Here is a 23,886-nt window from a genome sequence, read left to right on the forward strand (position 1 = left end):
TTATATACATATATGAGACTCATTTTTGTCCTAGTTCATTCATGGGGGCTCGACTCCTCAGAAGTTGACTGCTACACTGATTAACATGTTTAGAGTCTTGTAACATGTCCACATCAAAGTATGTCTACTCTACTAATTTGTTCCACCTCCAGGACCTCATTTAGCATCAAAGTGCAGTCTCAGAGGTATATTAGGCATTCCTCTGTCCAGTCACACACTGAACTTTTGCATCAGAGTAGAGGGGAAAAAATTCAAAACGAAAGAATAATTATTTTACATCCTTAATGGTTTTCTTTGGGTGTTTGGTTTTGTCGTTATAGATAAAATAAATGTGCTTTAAGCTCTGTTCAAAACTCAGGTCGATAGAAAGTCACCAAATGACATCACGTTCTCTTTTGGGGCTTGAGTTCCACATGTCCAGCACTTCCTCAGAATGAGGCCCTGACTAAACTGTTGTCAGTGTCTCTGATTTATATAAAAAGGGACTGGTCAGAGGGTACCTGTTTCATTGTGATACCATGCTACCCTGAGGGCTGGCTTCAAACCCTGGCTCGGGACAGAAATGGATTGACATTAGTGTCACTCTGTATTCTAGTGGGCATTTATCCATAATGGATAGTTTGCAGCAAGGTGATTGTCTTTGCTTGAGAGAGACGCAGTACAGGAATGTGAAGGGGAGTGTAGTAGACGGAGAGATGCTAGCAGAGCTCTTGTTTGTGGGGAAAATGTAACAAGCGCTAAGAATCCTTCACTCACTGATCAAACACATGGTGGGTGGAATGAAACTTTCACACAATGGATGCTCAAAGGGTACTCAAGAAAAATCAGTGATGTTGGGAATGCTGCCAAAGCAATAAGATTGTTTAACAATGTTGTTGAAACAATGATACAATGACAAATTCATGTCTGACTTGTGTTGTACATGAGGTTACTCATCCCAGGCCTAGTCCTGAAAATCCTTACTCACACGAGTAGCCTTGTTGATGTCAGTGGGACTACTCGTGTGAGTAAACTTTTACAGAATTGTGGCCTATTGTAATCATTTTCTTGGTGCCAGTATGTAATATAATGCAATAAAAATTAAACTATTTCTTTTCTTCTTTCATAGGGTCGTCATGTTAAAACAGGACAGCTTGCTGCGATTAAGGTTATGGACGTCACCGGGGTAATGTATCCTAATTTGGCTATTTCTATATCCATAAATTACTAACAGGAGTCGGAGGGAAGTCACATGTGAAACAATGTGATGACTCCTGAAATGATTGTGTTTGGGAGAAGCAAGGGTATTAAGGCCCAATCCTGCTCCCACTGAAGTCCATGGCAAAATTAATGTGGACTTCAGTGGGAAACAGGGCCAGGTCCTGAATACAAGCTTTGTTATACAGCTGTTTAGTGCTAACGGTAAACATAATCTAAGGCCCCAATCCTACCAATACTGATGTTCGTGAGAAACTTTATTCATATGAGTAGTTCCATTGCAGTCCATGATACCATTCATGTACATAAAGTTACTCATATGCATAAGTCGTTGACTAGTTACCAAATTAAGGTCCCCAGTCCTGCAGTGCGTCTAACCAACTACATTATGTGTAGGTCTACATTGCTACCATTCATACTCCTGGCTGCAATGAAGATGTACCCTATATGTATCTAATTAACACGGTTTCATAGTCATAGAGAAAAATGTGTTGCAGTGATCACATAAACTTTACATGAGATTGAGAAAATTAATTTTTTCCAGATATTAAATGAATAACCAGATTAATAGGAAAGAACTGTCTAACCATTTCCCAAAAGGCCACAAAAGAAAAAGCAGTGTAATTCGTATACTTCTTGGAAGCCTAAACAGATGCATTTGAGAATGTTACTTAGTAAGAGCCTTATTCAAGAAGGAATCATGCCTTGCAAAGTTCCTGCCTGGATAAACAACGCCAGATTTGGGATCAAGGTTTTGTTTTTTAAATGAAATTACAAATTTCAGAATATAGGACTTGATCCAGATCCTCCCACCTTTATTTTTCTTTTAATTAACATTTTAAAATTAGTTTTCAGGAATACAACACGTACAAAACTACGTAGATACATAGAGATAAAAGTAGTCAATAGGCCTCACAAGCATGTTTAGCTTTACCTTAGAGAGAAAAAAGATGTATGGAAACAAAGAGTAGATAAATGTAAGTGAGGTCGGAAGGAGATGCAAACAAATAACCCCTAGTATAGTTCACCTCAGAATCTCCAGAAATCTGATTGTACAGGAAATGGGCAGATGAGATTCAACAAAGATAGTTAGGCCACTTTGTGGCAAAAATGGGTAAATGATGAGCCCACAAGGTTTGTTTGGGTCTGGATTAGATTTTAGCCTGAACTCTAAATTTCCCTTTTGAGGTCAAAGTAGGGCTAAATTTGGTTAAGAGTGGCATTCAGTGACCCCAAAATTTCATCAGCTGCTTGCTACAGATTTTGGAAGAAAGTAGCAAAAATCCAGTGAGACACGCTGATCTTGCAAGATTCCTGCCCCCTTGAGCCACATCTGAAAACAGGAGCCTTCTGGCTTAAGATCTGAATCACCACCTGAGGGTGGGTTTGGATCTGGGGGATTCAAATCTGAATCCACTTTATTACAATTTCAGTTGTAATGTGGGCAGGGCATAGCCAACAAAAATGAGCAGCAATTGTCACTTTTCCTTTTGACTCTGTTTTAGGAAGGCCAGGATGGCAAGTCCTCTGCTTCCTGCTTTTCTTATATTGATGGGTGTGAAAACCTAAAACATTAAAGGTCCCAACCCAAATATTTGGCATTGATTGGATACTCTGTTCAGCTATTTAATGATTGAGCTCTTGTGTTGCACTTACCCCTACTTAAAAACAAAGGGTTTTTTAAAATGTACAAAAAGAAATTCTGAAAAACAAATCTGCAAAAAAGCAGAAAACCTACCACAGCCTGGCCTCTGTTTTGCTTCTCCTGCCACTCCTACAGTAGCAAACAGTAACCCTCAAACAACCCCAGCCCTGAGAGAGCAAGTAGGAGAAATATGCAAATGACAAGAGATTGCAAGTATCAGCTGATCAGCTGTAGAAAGAAAGATGCTGATGCAAAAGAAATCATCTGCACTTCACAATGGAAAATCCCTGTGTGATAAATCAGCTAACAGCTACTCCATCACTCCCATAACTGACTCAGTGTTGAAAGTGAACCTGTTTCGGAGAATCACTAAGGCTCCTGGTCACTGTGCTTAGTTGTCCTTAACTACCGTTCCCCCTAATTGTATGGTACAGAAGGTTGCAGAAAGCTGCCCCCAAATTACTGCATTTGATCAGTGTGTGTAGTTACGATCTCTGAATTATGGACTGAGATTAATTTTTAAGGAGCTGGCCCTTGCACATACAATGTGACCTACTTCATAGAGATTATTGTAATAAAACTGATGGAGATAAAAGCATGGAAACAAGACTGCTGTTATTGTCTGTGGTTTATGAAGCTTTTACTTTAGGATTGAGCAGCTACAGTAGCACCAGATCTTGGCATAGTAATTCCTTTTTTTTTTTTTTTTAAAGAAATAAACCCCATCAAGGGTTTAGCTGATGTCCCGCCGCTTGGGATTTCCTCAGAATTCACACTTTTGTTTATCTCTGTCACTGAAAGTCTCTGTCACTGAAAGTCTCTGACACACCACACTGATCGTCAACATTTGATCTTTGTGTTTCGGCTTAATTCTTTATTTAAAATAATTTTAACCTGAAGAGGGACCCAAAATAAAACCTGGGATCCAAATGTCCTAGCCTTTTTCTCTCCACTTTCATTAGAGGAGTGCTTCCAAACCTGTGGTCTGTGATTTACTCAAGGTCTCTGGAGCACTTGCTGGTAATGTGCAGCAAGTTGGCAGGTCGTACACCGCTGGCTGCTCCTTGCTTTCAGCTTCCTCTACAAGTGTCCAGCCTCTTCTTTGCAATGAAAAGACCTAATAATAGAGCAACTAAATAAAAGTGCCATGATTTTTCAGGGGGTCCAGGGTGCCTACAAGTCCCACTGACTTCAGTCAGCACTGCCAGTGAGTCTCTCAAAACCAGGCTGCTTTTAGTTCACTGCCCAACCTTAGGCACCCATGTCTGAATGTTTTGGCTCATGTCTGCTTTTAGGGTTTGGGTGTGCCTAACCCTTTTTTGGCCTGTACTACTCTGATCTTTGAGGTTTTGTGTCCAGCACAAAAGTGACAACTAGGATGGTCATACATTTAAGATAATATGATGTCCTCATAGAAAGGATCTAATTCCTCTCAGCTGCTGTTCCCAGCAGTCACCCTCCCCAGGCTGAGAGCATTCTGAACTCCTAAAGTGTCATACAGCATTTGTGTAAACTGCAGGCAGGTATCTTTCTAGCTGGGACGGGATGCTTAGGAGCAGAGGTGGGCTGGAGCCAATGGGTATTTGATATTGGAATCTAATTTCCTTTTGAGGAAAAACAGTGGCCTAGATCATCCTTTGTTGGTCTTGTTGCCCTGGATTTGAGGGGTGTGTATACCGCAGAGTGTGATCAAGTTAATTGCAACCATATTATGTGCATTCAGCCACCCGAAAGTAATAAAACACCATACAGTTAAGGGTTAATTTAAAAACAGGCTTTTAAAAGCAAGGTTAAAACTAGCTACAGTTTCTGCTAATCAGAATGGGAGGAAAAAACAAACAAGTAAACAATGAAAACCAAAATTCTTGGTGGTTAAAAAACCTTAAGTCGAAATGCCTTTCATATTGAAAGTTAAAAACGTAATAATACGATAGGGGTCATTGTAACCTATGTGTTTTGTAAACGTTAGTTATAAAGAATTAGCTAATGAAATGTCCTTTAAAGCAGTCCTCTAAAGCCATCTTAAAAACTGTTTTTCCTGACACCCTTTCTCCCTGGTGGGTAAGAAACTGGCCACTGCAAACCTGATGTTCTAAACCTATTGCTTATGTTTGTGTGTGCTTAAATCTAATAAATTGCAATTCTAAATAAAGCACGCTTACTTGCATAAATCTTATCAAACAGAAGTGCTATGTTCCTGTTAATTTATTCCTTACAATGCCTGGAGTAAAATAGTTAAGTTGCCCCTGTTGGGGGTTCTAAAAACCCCGGGTAACAGTCTGTGCACTTGTTAAGTTGCCCGCAGATTCCACTGTTATGCTGGACAAATAAAACCAAGCAGAAGTTTCTAGCAATACAGTAGAACAACAGGAGAAGAGATGGCTTTTAGGTCACCCTGTAATAACTCTAAGGCTATGTCGACACTACATATTATGGTGGTATAACTGATGTCACTCAGGGGTGTGAATAAACCACCCCACTAAGTGATACAAGTTACACCGACATAAGTGCCAGTGTGCACAGTGCTGTGTCGGTGGGAGAGCTTCTCCCACCGACATAGCTTCTGCCACTTGTGGAGATGGTTTTATTATGCCGACTGGAGAGCTCTCTCTCATCAGACGCGTCCCTCACCACACGCGGTGCAGCTGCAGCGCTGTACGTATAGATATGTCCTTACTTATAACCCTTTATGCCGATTCCTAACCCTCTTTGGTGTTTACACTCTTCAGATTCTTGCAGACAATAAAATAGGTTGTTGTTTACCCAAGCTGTACCTAATTAGCTCATTTAAATCTTTCCTCATGTCAGTTTCTCCAGTCCCTTAATCATTTTTGCAGCTCTTCTCTGAATTCCTTCTTAAAGACTATGATAATTTAGTCACTCTCTGTAGTAAAGAAAGAAATCAGTGCTTCTCACCATGTGTTGGGAGACATCTGGTCAGAAAATACAGTTGTTTAGAAAGAGCTCATGTTTGCAGATTAGCTGATCACCAGGGTGTCTCTTGATTTGCTAGTTTATAAAACTGAAGTCAGAACAAAACAGATGGGGTGGTAATAGAGGAGGAAGGAGGTAACATTTATTCAGGGCTCTTTAGAATAAAGCTAATCAACCAGGTGTTAACTGCTCTTTCCTGCTCTGGAGACACTTCAGATTTCAACATACTAGAATCCTAGAATCAACATAAAATAAAATTAGGGTTCCTCAGATCAAGTCCAGTGTAAACAAAGCAAACAAGCAAAAGAAATAGAAGCCGAAAATGTGTATCCTCATAATTCTTCTCCCAAAAGACTAGTTCCACTTTTGATGTTTTGCAGGCCAAATTGAGCCCGCCAATAAGTGAGCCCAACTCCATGGTGGTCAAAGGAGTTCCACCAGGACTGAATTTGTCCTCATGAGAATATCCTGAAATTGTCTGGATGGGCTAGATTTTCCTAGTACCTATCTAACTCAGTCACTGAGTGTACATGCTTTTGATAATCATACATTTAAATCTCAAATCCGACATGCCCGACAATACTTAAGCACAGCAGGGTGACCTCAGAGTTTTGCAGCTCGGCCTTTGAACTTCCCAGCTCAGCTTGCATAACCTTTCCTTAACATGAATAAATTCTAATATTTTGTAAACATACTTTTTGGCTACTGTGATAAGGTTAAAGACCATGGGGTGACTTCTGTACCAAGGTTTGCTTTCTGGAATAATACAAATGGGCCACTGGCCGCGGGGATAGAAAAATACTATAGTGAAGGTGATGGAGCTGCCGAGCAACTTGTGTATGGTACACCCTCGAGCCCAAATGGTTATCTTCAGAGAATTCTGAAAGACTAAACAATGTAAAATGAATAAGTAAATAGCAACTGAGCTGCCAATAAAGATGTATAATCTATTCTCTTGGCCAAGAGGCTCAACAATCTGGCAATAGACTCTGGAACCTTTAATGTCTGATGGCTGTCTGACTCCAGACTTTGTCACTGTAATTTAAAGTTCTTACCATGTGATGACTGTTCTGTAGCCTGTGTAAAATGAGCTGGTCAGTCCGCCTCATCACAGCAGGTAACTGGGCTTAGAAGAGAGGCCAAGTTCTGAATGTGCTTGGAGACTGAACTGCTTTTTTACCCTCAAAGTGGTTTACCAAGGAGAAGGAGAAAGAGAAGACTTTAATCTTCAGGCCTCTTAACCAGTACTTATCACAAGCACTAAATTCACCTAAAAATTACCTTTTCCAAAGTCTGTAGTCATAACACTTAACCTTCCAAGGCTCAGTCATGGGTCCCATTGCCTTAAATTGGAATTACACCTATTTATACTAGGATTGAATATGTGCCACATTGTGAAGCACAGGCCTAAATAAAGGGCATAAGCAAAATTAGTCAGGTGGAGAGGGGGCAGAGATGTGGCCTGCTTAAATTAACTAACTGCAATAAAGATGAAGAGAAATCATGCCAATGAAAAATCTGTGAAATGTGTTCTTTGGTGTCACTGAGTTTTATTTTTTCTTATCCCAGGATGAAGAGGAGGAGATCAAACAGGAAATTAACATGCTAAAGAAATATTCTCATCACCGAAATATAGCCACATATTATGGTGCTTTTATTAAAAAGAACCCACCCGGAATGGATGATCAGCTCTGGGTAGGCAGTGCTTTTAAATGTCCTCTTCTTCCTTTTATAAGCATTGGGGTTTGATCTACTGAGTTTCCTCCAGTTGCAGTCTAACCTCCACCCTAGGAGCTGTTGTTGTTTTTTTAAATGCTATATCTTCATATTGCTTGCACCCGCTTGCAGGTTGTGATGTGAGAGAACAGACCCCTGTTTTGCCACAGAGACAGGGTTATACCTTTAATACAGGAGTCAATCAAAAATAAACACGTAGGTGGAATTTAGTGATGCGTTGGAGAAAAGGAAGTTTTCGGCCAAAGAATTTTCAGTAGAATACTAAAGCTAAATAGTCGAATCCCTGTGAGCATCCGATGAAGTGAGCTGTAGCTCACGAAAGCTTACGCTCAAATAAATGTGTTAGTCTCTAAGGTGCCACAAGTCCTCCTTTTCTTTTTGCGGATACAGACTAACATGGCTGCTACTCTGAAACCTAAAACTAATGGGAAATTAGTTTAAATACAGCAATGTGGGTATTGTTCTGTAGTCTAAATAACCCTGCAAGTAACTAGAACTGTGATTTGTGCTGTGATAACCATGGTCAGATACACAAATAATAGTTGCTGTACTGGAGCCAACCTTCTTGTAAGCTCTGCCCTGCACTCAAGGGTTTTCCCATTACGTTGTGGGGAGGGAGGAATTCAGACCCAAGTTTTGAAGTGTTCCCTAATTTGGGATTCTCCAGTTTTTGGGTGCTCAACTTGAGGTGCTCTCAGGCATGACTTGTATGGGGTGTGGAGCATCCACCATTCCACTGCAGATCAGTGCAGAGTTGGTGGTATACTCATTTGAACCCCACAGAGTTGTTGCAGAGCATTGGTTTACTTAGCATTTCATCCAGCCCAGGCTTTTATCTGGCAGTTTTCTACGGTTCCCAGATAAATTGGTTCAGCTGTTTATCGTCATATGCATGTGCCAAAATGTCAACAAGTCATGGGAATAAAAAAAATAAAATCAAGGAATGTATGACTTCCGTGGCACCCGTGACAAAAAATACAACCGAACTGAAGGACCGCTGCCAGTGATCCCTGTATTTAGGTTGGCTCAGGCTGTTCATTATAAAATGTTCTTACAATTTATTATTCTTTTATTTATTAATATATTTATTTTTAGAACCTCTTGCACATCCTTTGTTTGTGGCAGGTCTATACAGTTCAACAAGAAGAAAGCCCTTGGGCTAGAGAAGTGCCTTTTCTTTGTCCTATGAAATTCCATTCAGGTTTAGCAGTCTTATAAGCTGTTAAAATTACCATTTCCTTTGTGTTGCTTGGGTTCCTTGGGGAAATGTTGGTAGTTTGCCAAAACACCTAAACACAAGCCTTCTAAAAAATCAGGCTCAGGCTGCCACCACAACATCAGATGCTGTACAGAGAACAGCTGGCCTGGGGGGAGAGCTCAGCTGTACCATGCCAGGCTTACTGTCTCCTGACCATGCTCAATGGCCCTAGTGTCTCATCCCATCCTCTGGGGCACCACATGGCACAGGAGCTCTCCTAAACTCTCAAGATAGAATTGCAGGACTGGAAGGGACCTCAAGAGGTCTTCTAGTCCAGTCCTCTGCACTTGTGACAGGACGAAGTATTATCTGGACCATCCCTGACAGGTGTTTGTCTGAGCTGCTCTTAAAAATCTCCAATGATGGAGAGTCCACAACCTCCCTAGGCAATTTATTCCAGTGCTTAACCACCCTGACAGGTTAGGAAGGGAGACCTTGGGTAGGCTCCCCGTGATCTTCCCTTTGATCAGCACATTGCACCATCCGGTCTCTGGGATAAAAACTTTCTCTTGCTGCTAGCTTTGTAGTTAGCCCTATAGCTCAAGTGGTAGCAGTCTATGCTTCAGTGCTAATGGAGGTTCTGGGCTCCCACTCTATTGACAGTGCATGAGCATGTTGTTACAGTTGTACATGTTGGAATTTGTTTTTACCTTGTTGCTGTTTCTGTCTGATGATTAACTCTTTTCCGGTCAGACAGTTTTATTTCTAAAGCTCCTATCCAAGGGCATCCGCAGCAACCCAAACTTGCTAAAGATAAATAATGCCAGAAAAGAATCTCCCATAAATAGAATAACCTCCTTTGTCAAACCCTCCCCACCAGGCAAATAAATGAGCTCCACCTCCTTCAGATAACTGGAACCAAAGGAGGCGCAAGCAGGAATTGTGATTCCCCCAGAGCAACAGTTCTCAAACTTCATTGCACTGCAGTCCCCTTCTGACAACAAAAATTCTTACACGACCCCAGGAAGGAGGACTGAAGCCTGAGCCAGAGCCCAAGCCCCGCCTTCAGCCTCAGGTCGCGGGGGCTTGGGCTTTGGCTTCAGCCCTGAACCAAGCAAGTCTAATGCCAGCCCTGGAGACCCCATTTTAGCAGTCCCAACCCACAGTTTGAGAACTACTGCCCCAGAGGATTCTGGTGACCCCCCTCCACAAGTGTGCAAGGGAAAAAGCTTCTTATACCCACACCTCCATTTGCATCCCTTTGGGCTCGATAACTGAGTACACGTCCATGACCTGTGTTGTACAGGAGGTCAGCCTAGATGATCTAATGGTTCCTTCTGGCCTTAAAAAAAAAAGAAAAAAAATCTATGAATCAACCCCTCAGGAGCTGGGCCAGATTCTGGACCTTTACTTGAAGAAGGGATTAATCACAACCATTTAAAGCTTGCAGGCTATTGATGAAAGCCATCCTCTTTACATTTAAAAGTGGTTAAGTGGATAGAGTTTTAGAAAGTCTATGTCATGTACTGGAGCTGAATAAGAGGTGTTCGAGGGAAACTCCTTTGACAGTGGCAGAAGAGCAATGCTTTTGTCTCCACATTAAATCACTGTTGTTTGAGGTATCTGATAGAATTCTCATGCGTTCCAATTTCATCAGTGGTTGCTCTGGAGATAAAGGCTTGTTTATTTTTCACCGGCTCTTTATTGAAATAAAACTGTTTCTGATAATGCCCAAGTAATTCTCTTTATCGACACTGAGAGGGCTGATATGGAAATCGAAAAAGGGAGCTTTTTCAATAAAGATTAAGATCTCTTGGAAACAAGACAAGCGTCTGACAACATATTGTCATTCCTGTGCGGCACCATAGTGGTGAAGAGGTCTTTCAGTTCTGCTGTTCTCCATTCAATAACAGCAACCAGCAAAGAAATAATGAGCTACTACACCGACTAATTTTCCTGCAACTAGAAAGCTGCACACAGCATACTCTGCTGTGTCTCCTGACACTACTGATGCAGTATCACAAATCTGACATATTTGTAAGAGGGAAATAAAAACCACTTGTATACTAGGAAATGGAAGAGCAAGGTAAAATATTTGACACTGGAGATGGCGGTGACCTTGGGTTTTTTCCCACCTTCTTCTGCAGCGTGGAGTGAAGTCGCTGGCCGGGGCTATCTGGGTGTGTTGCAGGCACCTCTGGAATTGGTGCACCTAGGTCCCTCCTACTCTTGGTCTGTGTTTAGTCTCTTGTGGGCTGTAACACTTTGGTTTGATTTTGGTTGCTGGGTTTAATGTGCAGCTGCTAGGTGGTGTTGGTGGCCTGTGATATACAGGAGGTCAGACTGGGTGATCTGATGGTTCCTTCAAGCCTTTAACTGTGTGGCTCTAAGTGTAAAAGACATTGAAAATTGATTTAACCATGTTTTGGTCAAAATGTTGCTTTCAGATGTGCCTGATGGATATCTTCGATTTTCTCTCTGCTCATGCTGATCTTCTGTCCAGGGAGGTCCTATGCATGTAGCTAGAGGAGACTATCTGAGACAAAATTCACTGCAAATCTTAAGAGAATTTTGCCCCCAGTATTACTATTAGTTTGTCTTATCCAAGTAGATCGGCTATAGCAATGGGCATAAAGTAGCAGAGCTCAGCTAACAGGTGGACTAGGTCATAAGGTCACTCAATACTGAGGAATGTTTTTTGGGAAATAGAGCTAAACTGAACCATCGAAACATAAAAATGCAGCTCTGATTTCCCCAGCTGTCTTTGTGTGTTGGTGCATTTTTTCAGCTAATGCCTTCCTTTATTAGCGCCAGACTGTGCCTGGTCCTTGTGGGTGCACAGAGAAGAAGGCACAAGAAAGCTTCCCTCCTGCTTGTATGCCCTGGTAATTGCATACGATCAGTCTGCTCAGGATAGTGCATGGACTGCTCCCTTACACATCCCCCTGTGGATGCAAATCTTCCTTCAGCGGGGGTGGGAGGGGGTGAGACAATGGCCCCTGTTGCATTAATTTAATGAACTATATGGGCTGAAAGAGTTAAAGGTATTAACATCACCCTGAAATTGTCCAACATTAAACAGTGTTAAATGAGGTTCAGGGGTTGATATACAGAATGATATACAGATATGCTTTGTGCCCTGGCAAACACCATTAAACATCCGTTAACCCTTTATTAAAGATCTATAGAAAAGAAGGAAAACAGTTAAACCATTTGTAGGGTAAGTTACTAAGGCTTTCATTTTAACAACATCCCTTTTTTCCTTTACCCTTTAGCTGTGGGGAGTCTTTAGAAGGAAAACCCCCCTGTCCGACCATCTCCTAGGTCAGGGGTGGGCAAACATTTTGGCCCGAGGGTCACATCGGGGTTGCGAAACGGTATGAAGGGCCAGGTAGGGAAGGCTATGTCTCCCCAAACAGCCTGCCCCGTCCATCCACCCTCTCCCACTTCCTGCCCCCTGACTGTCCCCCTCAGAACCCCCAACCCATCCAACCAGCCCTGCTCCTTGTCCCCTGACTGCCCCCTCCCAGGACTCCTGCCCCCTATCCAACTCCCCCGTCCCCTATCCAACTCCCCCGCCCCTTGACAGCCCCTCCCCCCCCGGGACTCCCATGCCCTATCCAACCCCCCCAGTCCCCGTCCCCTGACCGCCCCATCCCAGAACCTCCACCCCATGCACCCACCCCCTGTCCTCTGACTGCCCCCCAGGACTCCTTGCCCCCCGCCCCCTTACCATGCCGCTCAGAGAGGCAGGACAGGCTTATTGGAAAGCCTGGGAGGTGGGCGGGCACAAGCCGCGCTGCCCAGCAGGAGCGGTGGGCCAGAGTGCTCCCTGCATGGCAGCATGGCTGTGGGGGAGGGGCCAGGGGCTAGTCTCCCAGCTGGGAGCTCAGGGCAGGACGGTCCCGCGGGCCGTAGTTTGCCCACCTCTGTCCTAGATGGTAGTAAAGATGGTAATAACTTCCCTTTTGGAAAAAGAGAAGTTAGTTGAGATGGGCTAAAGCTGTCAGTGTTGCTGCTGCTGTTAAAGTCCAGTCCCAATTCCTAGAAGACAAAACAAGATAGGCACACATGCAAAAGGGGAAAGAAAAGAACCGCAAAGATTTAAAAAATGCAGCTTCTGTTTCTGGTGTTGAATTTAACTTGCAACCTCACTGCTTTAAAAAAAACAACAGCAACCCACCACAGGCACAATACACGATCTTATCAGCTGCTTTGAGACCTGGCAAACATGTGCCAGCGTCTGGCTGTTCAGGGCATTGCTTCTGGCTGCTTATTTCTGGTAACAGGCTTTCAGCATGTTGCAAACTATGCAGTCTTGACTGGCTAAGCCAGACTCTTAAGAGACAGAAGGGAAAGGGAGAGAAATAGGAAAGAGAAGAAATAAGGCAGGAAAGGAAAAGGACGGTTGTGGGAGGCGGGAGACCAAGTCTCACATCCTAGGTGTTGTTCAGGATTTAGCTGGAGATGGTGGAGATGGAAATGTCTTTGGGGTCCCTTTTTCAGACCTGGTCTGATCAGGACATTTCTCAGGATTAGGAGTCCCAGGAGATGATGGGTATGGCAGCCATGATGGTGAAGCTCACTTCTTCTCCTTCTCTCATCAGTCAGTCAGTCAGTGTCACAGTAGTCAGCTTTTCTCCTCCACTGATTTTTTTTCTCTTCTTTTAAGGAGCCCAAAAGGGAGTGATGGACAGAATGACCCTTCCTCTCATTATTTTGTCCGTCAATTAGATCTAATTTCCCACACCCCAATTTTGGTTCATTGATTTCCAGCCCCACACTGTTTTGTTTATCAGGCATGATCTTAACACGGTCTTTGATTCATGGCAGTAGGCCTTTTTGTTTGGACTAATTCAGTCTGTCTCTTTATTGCACCTTTTCCCATCAATATTTGTTGTTATAGGTTATTGTGACTTTTTTTGAACTTTCAGACACTGTTCATACCTGAGCTCACAATTAGGGGAAAACTGTAGGCCCAATTATTGCAACACCTCCTACTCCACAGTGACCTACCATTTAGCACAGCCCTGGGCAGGGAGGGGCAGCATGCACACACCTTGTGAACAAGGGAGCTCCACACAGAGAGACACATTCCCTGTACAGAAGAATGTGCAGTCTAAGAAGACAGAGGATGAGCATTGGAGCCACAAGCAAAGCGATCAGTGCGATGGTAGGCAGAAAGTTTGCTAGTGAACTTTTTATAAAGTTAAACCCATTGAATTCAACTCCGCCCCCACATCATCCCTCCATCCTATCACCTATTTGACCCCAAACATCAATTCCCAGCCTTAATTCCAGTCTCCTTATGACCTCCCTCTGATCACTGGACTTCCTATCCCCACATAAATGAGTAGTTCACTCATCAGATAAATAAAGTAAATAGAGTAGAGGACAGTGAACAAATTGCTTGTAGGTGTCATGGTAGGCATCAAGAAAGATTAAATGAATAGAGGGTAGTAGCCTTTTATACCAGCTCAAAGAGAGCATTCCATGTATTGTGCATCACTGTTCAAGAAAGCATGGGGTCATTTGAGAGAGGCAGACCACTAAGATGTTGAGGTTGGCATCAGCGTCAGAGTGCTGGGCATGGGGAGGGGATGTAAGTGATGGATTTTTAGAGAGGGATAGAATTATGCAGGGGGTCATAAAGAAACTTGTACTTGATTGCAAAAGTGATCAACACAAAGAAGTCCTTCCTGAGCACATTGATGTTCCAGAGCTGTTTCTGGAAATATTATCAGAAGCTGTAGGGTTTCTTCTTAAGTTCAATATGTTACCCCATAGCTGTATGCTATGTGTTAATATGGGTGTTGCTTTGCTGGATGATTGTCATCTGTCCTTGTCATCTGCAGTGTATTGAAGTGATTAACCAACAAGATCTGCCATGCGTGTACAATTGTATAGGATTTTGCTGTGGCTTCTAGAATTGGATTTACACTGCATGCAGAGTAAGCTTCAGGCTGGTGACAGCTGAGGGCAGAGCAGTAGTAATGTAGCCATTCCCCAGTGGGGAGAGGTACTTGCCTTTCTGGTGGGAGATGGATTGCTTCCATGGCAACCCTAAAAATGAGTGGGAAGGTAGATTTATAAGGCGGGGGGGGGAGAAGAGGGGGAAATAAAAACATGCAGCCTTCAGAATACCTACCCTTGGCAAGTACCTCAGAGTCCCTGCTTCTATGCCCTGCCATGCAGTCCTCTGCCACAGCTGGGAGGGAGTGCACTCAGTCAGCCTTTCCTAAGATATAATGTCACTTACAGACAGATCAGCTGAGGGGTGGCTCTCCCAAGAATGATCCTAAATCAGGATAACTCCAACTGCAGCCAGGCTGTCAGTGAGCAGATGCTCCAGGTACAGAGGTGTATGCATCAGGGGAATCCTGCAAAAAATAAAAAAGGAAAGATTTTAAAATGTAACAATGAGACCTGGAACCATTTAATTTTTTCTTATATTTTTCAGCATTTAAAATCTATAAGGGCCAGTTTTACTCTTGGCACTATTGGTGTAAATCCAGGGGAACTCCCACTGCAGTTTAGATTTACATTTGTGTTCCTGAGAGTAGAATTTTGGCCCATAGTGATGATCCAAATCCTGCTGTCATTTACATGCATGCAAACTCATCCACTCTTTTTTTTGGGGGGGGGGGGCGGGGGGGGTTGCACATATGTGTACCTAAGAGAACTGGTCTCGTTCTGCAAACCATGTTTGTGGATCGCAGATCGGTTGTGGGTACAGATTTTGTATCCATGCTGGGCTCTATCATTCTGTTGAGTGGACTCATTGGAGAATGTCTCTGCACAGCTGAAACCTTAACCAACTCAAATTAAATATTTAGAAGTTTGAGCTTTGCAGGAAAAGATTTAAGCTGACCTTTAATTCTGGTCAGTTCCTTCAAGGCCCACTTTAAGCGATAATCCATGTGACCTGAGAGCAAAATACAAAAGGAGTGTTTGGAAAGAGGCAGTTATAAGGAGACTGGCATTGAACAGGACTGGTTAATGGAGTCTGGCTGAGAGGATAGACAGTGTGTCATAAGCAAGACTTTCTGCTGCTTTGTGGCTAAGTAAGCCTAAGCTATTTAATTTCCAGTTTTGTTCAAAGCTATTTCTGCAGGAGCTATGTATGTACTGTAACTCTCAATCCTGTGACTGTGTCCACTCATTTCTCTTCCACTCTTTGAAGTCCTGCTTAGTCCTGACGATACCTATTTTCAGGCTTCCTAAGTGGCATGAATTACTTGTCTGGCCTCGCGCTGTTAGAAGGTGCTAACAGAATGTAGCCAGGAAAATTATTTATTTATGAAAGTCTGCAAGGGTGTTTATATTGTCGGCCACTGCCTTCGAAGGAAGGAGACTGGTGTGTCAGTGGCATGCGTTTCTGTACCCCGCGGGCTAAAGCAACCAGACAGATGTGTCGTTGTGGTGCCGAAGCTTTAAAAGGAGCAGAGTCTGAGAACTGTAGGCAGTGCTCTTTAATTTGCAACCTGTTCTAGCTGGACTGCTAGTAGAGTCAATTAAAACCCACTTTTATCTATTCAGTTCAGCACGCTGAATGGGAACGTTCCTTTCTACTGAATATTTTAATCGATGCTTAATACAAAATCAATTGGTTTCTCATTTTCAGAAACAAGCAGCAGCTTTTCTGCTGAATTACCAGGTGAAGGTGATGGAATTTTTAATGCCCTGCTCTTGGCTCCAGGTGTTAATAACTGTGGTTGTTGTATAAAGAGTAATGATGTTTACGACAGTAAAGAAGGGGGCCTTTATAAAGGAGCTATGAAAGTGTAATGGTCCCTAAAAGGTTTATATTGGCTGTCCTGACACACTGACCTGCTCTCAGTCCCATTCTGTATCCAAGCACAGAGCTGAGCAGGGCCGGCTCTAGGCACCAGCAAATCAGAAGGGACAGCACTTCAGCTGTTCTTGGGGCGGCGCTCCTTCCTCGGCGGCAGCTTCTTCATTTTTTCTTCTTTGGTGGCCGCTTTTTTTTTTTTGTTTTTGCTGCTTGGGGCGGCAAAAAAGGTAGAGCCAGCCCTGGAACTGTGTATAGGTTTTGTGCCCCCCATATGCAAAGTAGCAAGCACAGGGCTTTATCCACCTTGCTCCCCACCTTTTGGCCAGTTCCGTCAACTCTCTCTACCCACAACATGCACCTGGACAACTCAGGCTGTAGTAACACACCTTGCCTTCAGCCCTCACACACATAATCGCTACCAATTGTGTTTTGTGAGGTCTTCTGCAGCCTATCTACATAGAGAGGAAGCCAGGAAGTGGAGCTAATATCAGTGCAGCTTGGTCCTTGTTGGGCAGGGCAGTTAGGAGATTTACTCTCTGAGGTGGCATGCAGGCATTAAAGTCTGAGGGGATCATTGGCAGGGAGCCTGGGACTATTTATTTATTTATTTGGCATATGCCATCCGGGCAAGCCAAGCCACAACTTTCTTATCAACAGTGTTGAAGGCATGAAGGCCTCCAGAAAGATAAGTCATTTTGCAGTCGTCAACAATGTGTATCATGGTTTGTGGCTGCCCACATTGACATAGTGGACTGTGTCTAAAATGCCAAAGAATTTCTACAAAAAGAAAAGGAGTACTTGTGGCACCTTAGAGACTAACAAATTTATTTGAGCATAAGCTTTCATGAGCTAAAGCTCACTTCATCAGATGCATGCAGTGGAAAATACAGTAGGGGGATTTTATATGACAGAGAATATGAAACAATGGGTGTTACCATGCACACTGTAACGAGAGTGATCAGGTAAGGTGAGCTATTACCAGCAGGAGAGAAAAAAAAACCTTTTGTAGTGATAATCAATGTGGGATATTTCCAGCAGTTGACAAGAACGTGTGAGGAACAGTAGCGGGGAGCACAAATTCCATGTCCGGTATGAAACCGGTTGAGAAGGCTCCTTTGCCTTTGTGGTAAATTAAACCTGGGTTGACGTTGAATGGGGTCCGAGACAAGATAATGATTTGTCACTTTCTCTGTGCACCAGAATCTTGCCACATGTCCTCTACCATAAATCCCTCACCTAGTAAACTTATCCACAGTGGGCGCCGTGAGGGCAGACAGCCATGTGATGGATTAAACATGTCTTCAGTTAACAATAGATATGGCATATCATGCAATTTCGTCACAAGCTTTGTCTATGCTTTCTTCTCTGTGAATGCTAACTGATCGAATTCAAGTCTGGGACTGAGCATTGGCTAGTAAGTTGGGAAGGGGGCTTTCAGTACCACTCGGTGTTAGCCTAGCTCTGCTGCCATGGAAGTCGATGGGCATTTTATCGTTGTCGCCAGTGGGAGCGAAGTAGGTACAACACTGAGCACTTTGGAAAATTCTGCCTTTGGTGTGTAGTGCAGTGCCCGGCGAAGAGCTGGGACTCATGTGACCATGAAGGTAACTTAGGCCAAAACCCACCAATGCCCAAGGGCAGGTCATTGTCATGTTTCTATTCAGAGCTCCTATGCCCTAGCTTCCTGGTGTGAACTGACTACCGAAGAGATTCCACTTCAGAATCCAGGGTTAAACATGGCGTGGATTGATTGAACAGTTGGGACTCAATCAGTTGCTCTTCAGGGCAAGGGTGTGGCAAGAAAGAACTTGGTGTTAGGGACAGGAAAATCACAGGAAGGGTAGGGAGTTGCTGCAGACAAATAGTTCTGGAGGGGCCCTCTCTTGAGTATTGAAGTTCCCATGGGAGGAGTCCAGATCGGTCTGCTGGATAATGGCTTCACGCACAAGTGTTAGTTATTTCTGAGCTCTGGACCTCAATTCAGAGCTAGCCGAATGTAATGCACAGTGGCGGTGGGGCCAGAGGGGGCCTGGGAAATGTTTTTGGAGGCCACTTCTATATCAAGAGAAAAATGATTCATTCGCAAGCTGTGAGGATTCATGAAGCAATACGTTCAGAGAATGCAGGCCACAATGGAGTAACAGCTGCTGTGCTTTTACAGGCCTTGCTTGTAAAGATTGTTGCTCTAGTCGAACATAAAAGGGAAAATAAATACTAAATGAACTATATTAAAAATCCTTAATGATCAGCCATGGAAATTAAATTTCAGAATGTGATCTTACCTCCATTCCGTCCTGCTTATAATTTAATTAAGAGTAATAAAAATTTAGTCAGCATTTCGGGTTTAGTATCTTCCCCCACCCCTCAATATCTCCAGCATTTAACAAGCTTGGTAATGATACAAGCAGTTATTAGGCTAACCGCTCTATTAGTCTTGCATCTACAGGCAATATTACACAGATTAGAAGGCACACAATGCAAGTACATTTGAAGATCTCCGAGCACTGTACAAATATGAGGGAATGAATCCTGATAACTAATCCTGTCACCTACTATCAGGTTTATCACCATTTTATAGATGGGGAAGCTGAGACTCAGGAAGCCTATTGAAAAGCTGGGGGTGGAACCCAGATCTCTTGATTCCCAGCACATTGCTTTAGCCACAAGACTATCCTTCCTTTTGTAGTGGGCAGTTAGTTAGAAAACAGGGCAGGGACCATGACTCCTGGACATGATCACCAGCTTTTTGCCACCAACTTGTATGGTGACCCCGAGCAAATCTCTTAACCATTTCAAACCTCTATTCTTGTATGTATAAAATGAAGGTATTGGCATTATGATGCAAATGTTGTGATACATAATGTCTGTAAATTGCTGTACATGTGCAAAACACTGTTATGGCTAGTCAGTGGAGGAGGTGAAGATAAAGCTCAATACAGCCTGTGGCCAACTTCACTGAATAATTTCTCACGGTAAAGCTATATTTTTGCAGTACTTTGTGAATTTAAAACACAAACAGGCAATTCAAAATGTTGTGGAAGAACAATTTTACTTCACATATTTTGTCCATCACTGTTTGTAGCAATTGCTTAGTTCTTTATCCCTTCAGTACAAAGCCTTCACAAGAAGTGCCATTCTTTGAGTCAGAGGTCCATTATCCTTCTACTGCAGGCTGAGATACATTGACAACGTTGTTCACTGGCTACTGCCCCTTCTCTTAAAGAATCAATGGCACAGCTTATTGGCAATGCCTCACAGTTAGCAACAAATGTTCATTGTTCAGCCCTGTTGGACCCTTGCCCAACTGGACCCGTGTGCTGCTGGTATTATCAGTACTGTAATAATATCTGCGGGTGCTGGATATTCTCTTACACATGTTATGGGGTTGTACGTCTCTTAGTGTTTTGGAAAAGCTGAGTTGGGAATTAAACTCTCCTGGGACTCTCATCTTTTTTTATTTTTAGGATACTTCACAATTATTCAGGGGTTACATGAGGCAAGTGGCTACTTGATGTACTTCTTGCTACAAATTGAAATCAAGGACAGAAGTGTAGGACTGAGTGAGCTGGCAGGACTATAGAGATGATTACTCAAATTAATGGATAAAGTGGATACTTGTAATTATGTTTGGTCCTTCTTCTTAATATTTTGTGATTGCAATATATAGGGTAAAGGTCCCTTCATTTTCCATTGCTTTCTAGTTATGAGCAATATAAACATAGGTACAATGTGCATCGTCTGTCAGTCCTGAGGGAGAAGACAAATGTACAGTCATTCCCAACCATTTTTTTCCTGCCTGGGACTCGAAATTCGCCCTCAGTTTCTTGCCACAACTCACCAATCTGTTAGCCAGATGCAAAATTGTGGGTTTGGAGTCATGGTAGGGACTTGCAGATGGATTTATTTGGGAGGGCACTGGATCAACGTGCGGGGTGGGGTGTGGTTGAGGGGGATGTTCTGGGACGTGAGTGTGAGATGATGGCACGGTAGTGTTAGGAGTTGGGGGTCTGAATGGGGGTATAAGGAGTCTCTCTCTCACACACACATCAACTATCTTCAGCCTCCGTGACAGCAGCATGCAATGTAATGAAACCCTTAAGTTTTATGTCCTGTATGTGTATATCAAATTTATTATATTTAGCTAATGACTTATCTAAATATTTTCTATAGTCCTCATGACTATAGTATCCTAAGTGCTTATTTCACCAGATACACATGCAGATATTACAATTCCCATGTACAGTATCAGTCAGTTACGAGGGAAAAGAGAAAGGGAAAAACTTCTTTTTTGCCAAGAGTTATATTATTCCATTTTATGGGGAGCAATTAGTAATCGATTATTTTGTTTTCTGGGTTGTGAAGCTGTCGACCAGGTAACACTGTTTGGTGTTTTGATCCTTGTTCTTATCATTTAGGAGGAGAGAGTTTTAATCTCTGTGGTTGCATTAATTACCTGCGCGATCACATGACTGATTTAGCCAATCATAAGTTCATTTCTTAAGTCCAATTTTGTTTCTTAGGAACATGCAAAGAGTTTATCAGCCTTCATCTGGAGCAGACCTGAGAAACAAATGATTCTAGAAGTTACCAAAACTAGATATGGAAAGGACGTACTAGGTCAAAATGGTCTTTCTTCCTGCTAGTACAGCATTGTTCCCAATGTTCTATTCAAGTATCTTATCTGAACTGAAGATTGTAACAGTGTTTGGTCTTTGTTTTATGACTGTGCCAATAGGATAGTACCTATAACTGAATCATCCAAGCAGTTGGGGGGAGTTAACCCTTTTATTGTCTTTTTTCCCCCTTTCTCTTTTCAGCTTTCAGTTTTTAGTAAAGTGATGTCAATTGGTTTGAAAACATGAAATATTGTCTAAGCCCGAAGTAATAAACCAAATTATTTTAGCAAAATTAAAATCATATATTTAAGAAGTGCAAACCAATCTACAGACTGGAAAATTTTCTTTTATGATCATTCATGTTATGTGGTGTGTATATATATACATATTGGGTACAGTCCTGCATTCTTTATGTGCACAAAATTTCCCTGGAAAACAGTAGGAATTTGGTGGGTGCATGGATAGCAGGATCAGACCCATTGTGCTGGTCTTGTCTCTCTTATTTCATGACTGATCAGTTTTGGGCCTGGGCCTGAATAAGATCCTCAGGTTCATGCCCTCTGTTTGGATTTTTATATTTACTGTTAAAACAAATTAAACAGTGGAAGAGTGGATAAAATCCGTCCAGTCTGATTTGAAACAACTCTAGTGAACCACTCCCCTTGGCAGACTGTTCCACAGATTAACAAACTTTACCCATTAAGAGATGTTTTCTGATATGAAAGGAAGCAGAGAACAGCCCCACAGCAGAAAGGAGTGAAAACTTAAGTAGATCATTAGAAATGGAATTATAGGTAGAAAACTTCTCCCTGGTTTAATAATGTCTGCACACATTTATGGAAGATTTATCTTCAAGAGACTGATTCTGGGGCACCTGTATATATCATATTTGCATTGATATAGAACTAGGCCCTGTAGTGAGAATATAGAATATGTCGCAGTGGGATTGGTGACATCAAGATTTCTAACTTTTTTCCCATTGTTTTTCAGTAATAAAGTTACTCCAATTTCTTGTTCTGATGCCTCTTGAAGGAAAACAGGCTTCTCAAGCAATGCAAAAAATTCTTTTTAAACAAATAAACTCAACTCAAAATTATTCAGTGATCACTTTCTGTTGCAGTGAAATTGCATCATAAATACGTTGCCAACTGCAATGTACTACATTTGGTTATTGCAACCCAGAGGATGCTTTCAAGTTTAATTACAATCATTGTTCTTTTGTTTCCTTTGCCAGCTGGTGATGGAGTTCTGTGGTGCTGGCTCTGTCACCGATCTGATCAAGAACACAAAAGGGAACACTTTGAAGGAGGAGTGGATTGCGTACATCTGCAGGGAGATTTTACGGGTATGTGTCCAAAGTGAGCTACTGTAGTTCTAAATGTCATTCACCAAATGCAGTGTTTGAAGATTGGCTTTTTACACTTAGAAAAGAGGGAAAGCTTGTGAGATGGCACTTTAGGCTGTGTGGCCAATGTGCTGGCATAAGCTAATGCTTCTTAGTTGCCTGTAGGTCTGAATGATTCATGTGCTTGTCTGATGCATAATAAATACCTGCCAGTTAATGCATCCTAGCTCTGTTAGTTTCTTGACTTTTAACTCTGTTTTTCCTTCAACAAAAATGTAATTCCCTTTAATAATAAATCAGTACAAAAATTTATTTAAGACAGAATTCTATTTTCAATTAACAGAAAGGGAAGTCCTAATACAGTCTGCAGAAGGAATCTGTGTTTTAAAAAGACACATTCAAATGATTCAAATGGCACATTTTTATTTTTCCCTTTGCCTGGTGTCACTGGCTTGAGTGAGGATGTTGGAACTTTTCTACCCCTGAGATGAGGGTTGGATTGGAACGGCTTACACTGGCAAGTGCCAGTGTTCCGTAGCTGTGCATTTGTGTGCCTTCTGTAAATGATGCACTTCCATAGTGATGCCCATGTCATTCAGGTAGGCAGTCTACATGATCATAATAGGATGACCTTAAAAATCTATGAATGTAAAGAATAAGTTTTGTTTTTAAGTCTATCGTCTACATAGTGTGGGAACTCCGTACAGAATAGATTTCAAGAAACAACCACCATCTGAACGAGTGCCCAAAAAATGAGGAAGGAAGTGAGTGCTCAAACATGCACATGGAAGGATATAAAATGTTCATGAAGTCCCCGTTGCTGTCCAGTGGTGACTAAGCATTTGTTTATTTACAGTACATGCCACCATCCGCACCATCCCCCACGATTTGATGAGCAAAATAACAAGCACTGTAGCTAATCAGCTGCTGTAGCGACATTTCCTTCAGCCTCGGGAAACCACAGTTACACAGGCTTAGTTTAAATTTATGAACTGGTAAGCCTGTTTTGCAAAATAGCCCTACCAGTGAGTCAGAACCTAACCACTGGGTCATGATGTGGAGTCACCATCAAGTGTCAAGTCTCAACATTTGGCTATGTTTGGCTATGTAGTTGCAGTGGGGCACACCTTTGGAATGTCCCCTTGAATCGGTGCATAATGTCACCTGTACCTTGGCTCCAGCACCTCTTGTGGGTCGTCTGCTTCTCACTGGGTCTTCCATGGCTCGGCCCTCCAACCAAGTCACATAAAGTTCAAACCCCTTCTGGGGTAACTGAAAGGTCCAAATATCTGAATAATTCTTCTGTCCCCTTGGGGTACTGAAGTCTTCTACTTCCACTTACAAACCCTGTCTCAAGGCTCTCTCCCACAGGAGCCTACTCTGTTCCCTGTGGGTCTCTTCCACCCATTGTAGGCCCTA

The 23,886-nt window shown here is 42.6% G+C and overlaps 1 protein-coding gene across 9 annotated transcripts in view; it reads left to right on the forward strand.

Moving 5' to 3' along the window:
- TNIK (TRAF2 and NCK interacting kinase) overlaps positions 1-23,886 on the forward strand; it is a 302,646-nt gene that overhangs the window by 166,972 nt on the left and 111,788 nt on the right. For all 9 annotated transcript variants that reach the window (XM_075132116.1, XM_075132115.1, XM_075132113.1 and 6 more), the window contains exons 3-5: positions 1,109-1,165; positions 7,346-7,471; positions 22,357-22,467. In XM_075132116.1, the coding sequence (XP_074988217.1) occupies positions 1,109-1,165; positions 7,346-7,471; positions 22,357-22,467 (294 nt within the window). The remainder of the gene's footprint in view (positions 1-1,108; positions 1,166-7,345; positions 7,472-22,356; positions 22,468-23,886) is intronic.

Source organism: Caretta caretta, chromosome 9 (assembly GCF_965140235.1).
Source record: "Caretta caretta isolate rCarCar2 chromosome 9, rCarCar1.hap1, whole genome shotgun sequence".
Lineage (NCBI taxonomy): Eukaryota > Metazoa > Chordata > Testudines > Cheloniidae > Caretta > Caretta caretta.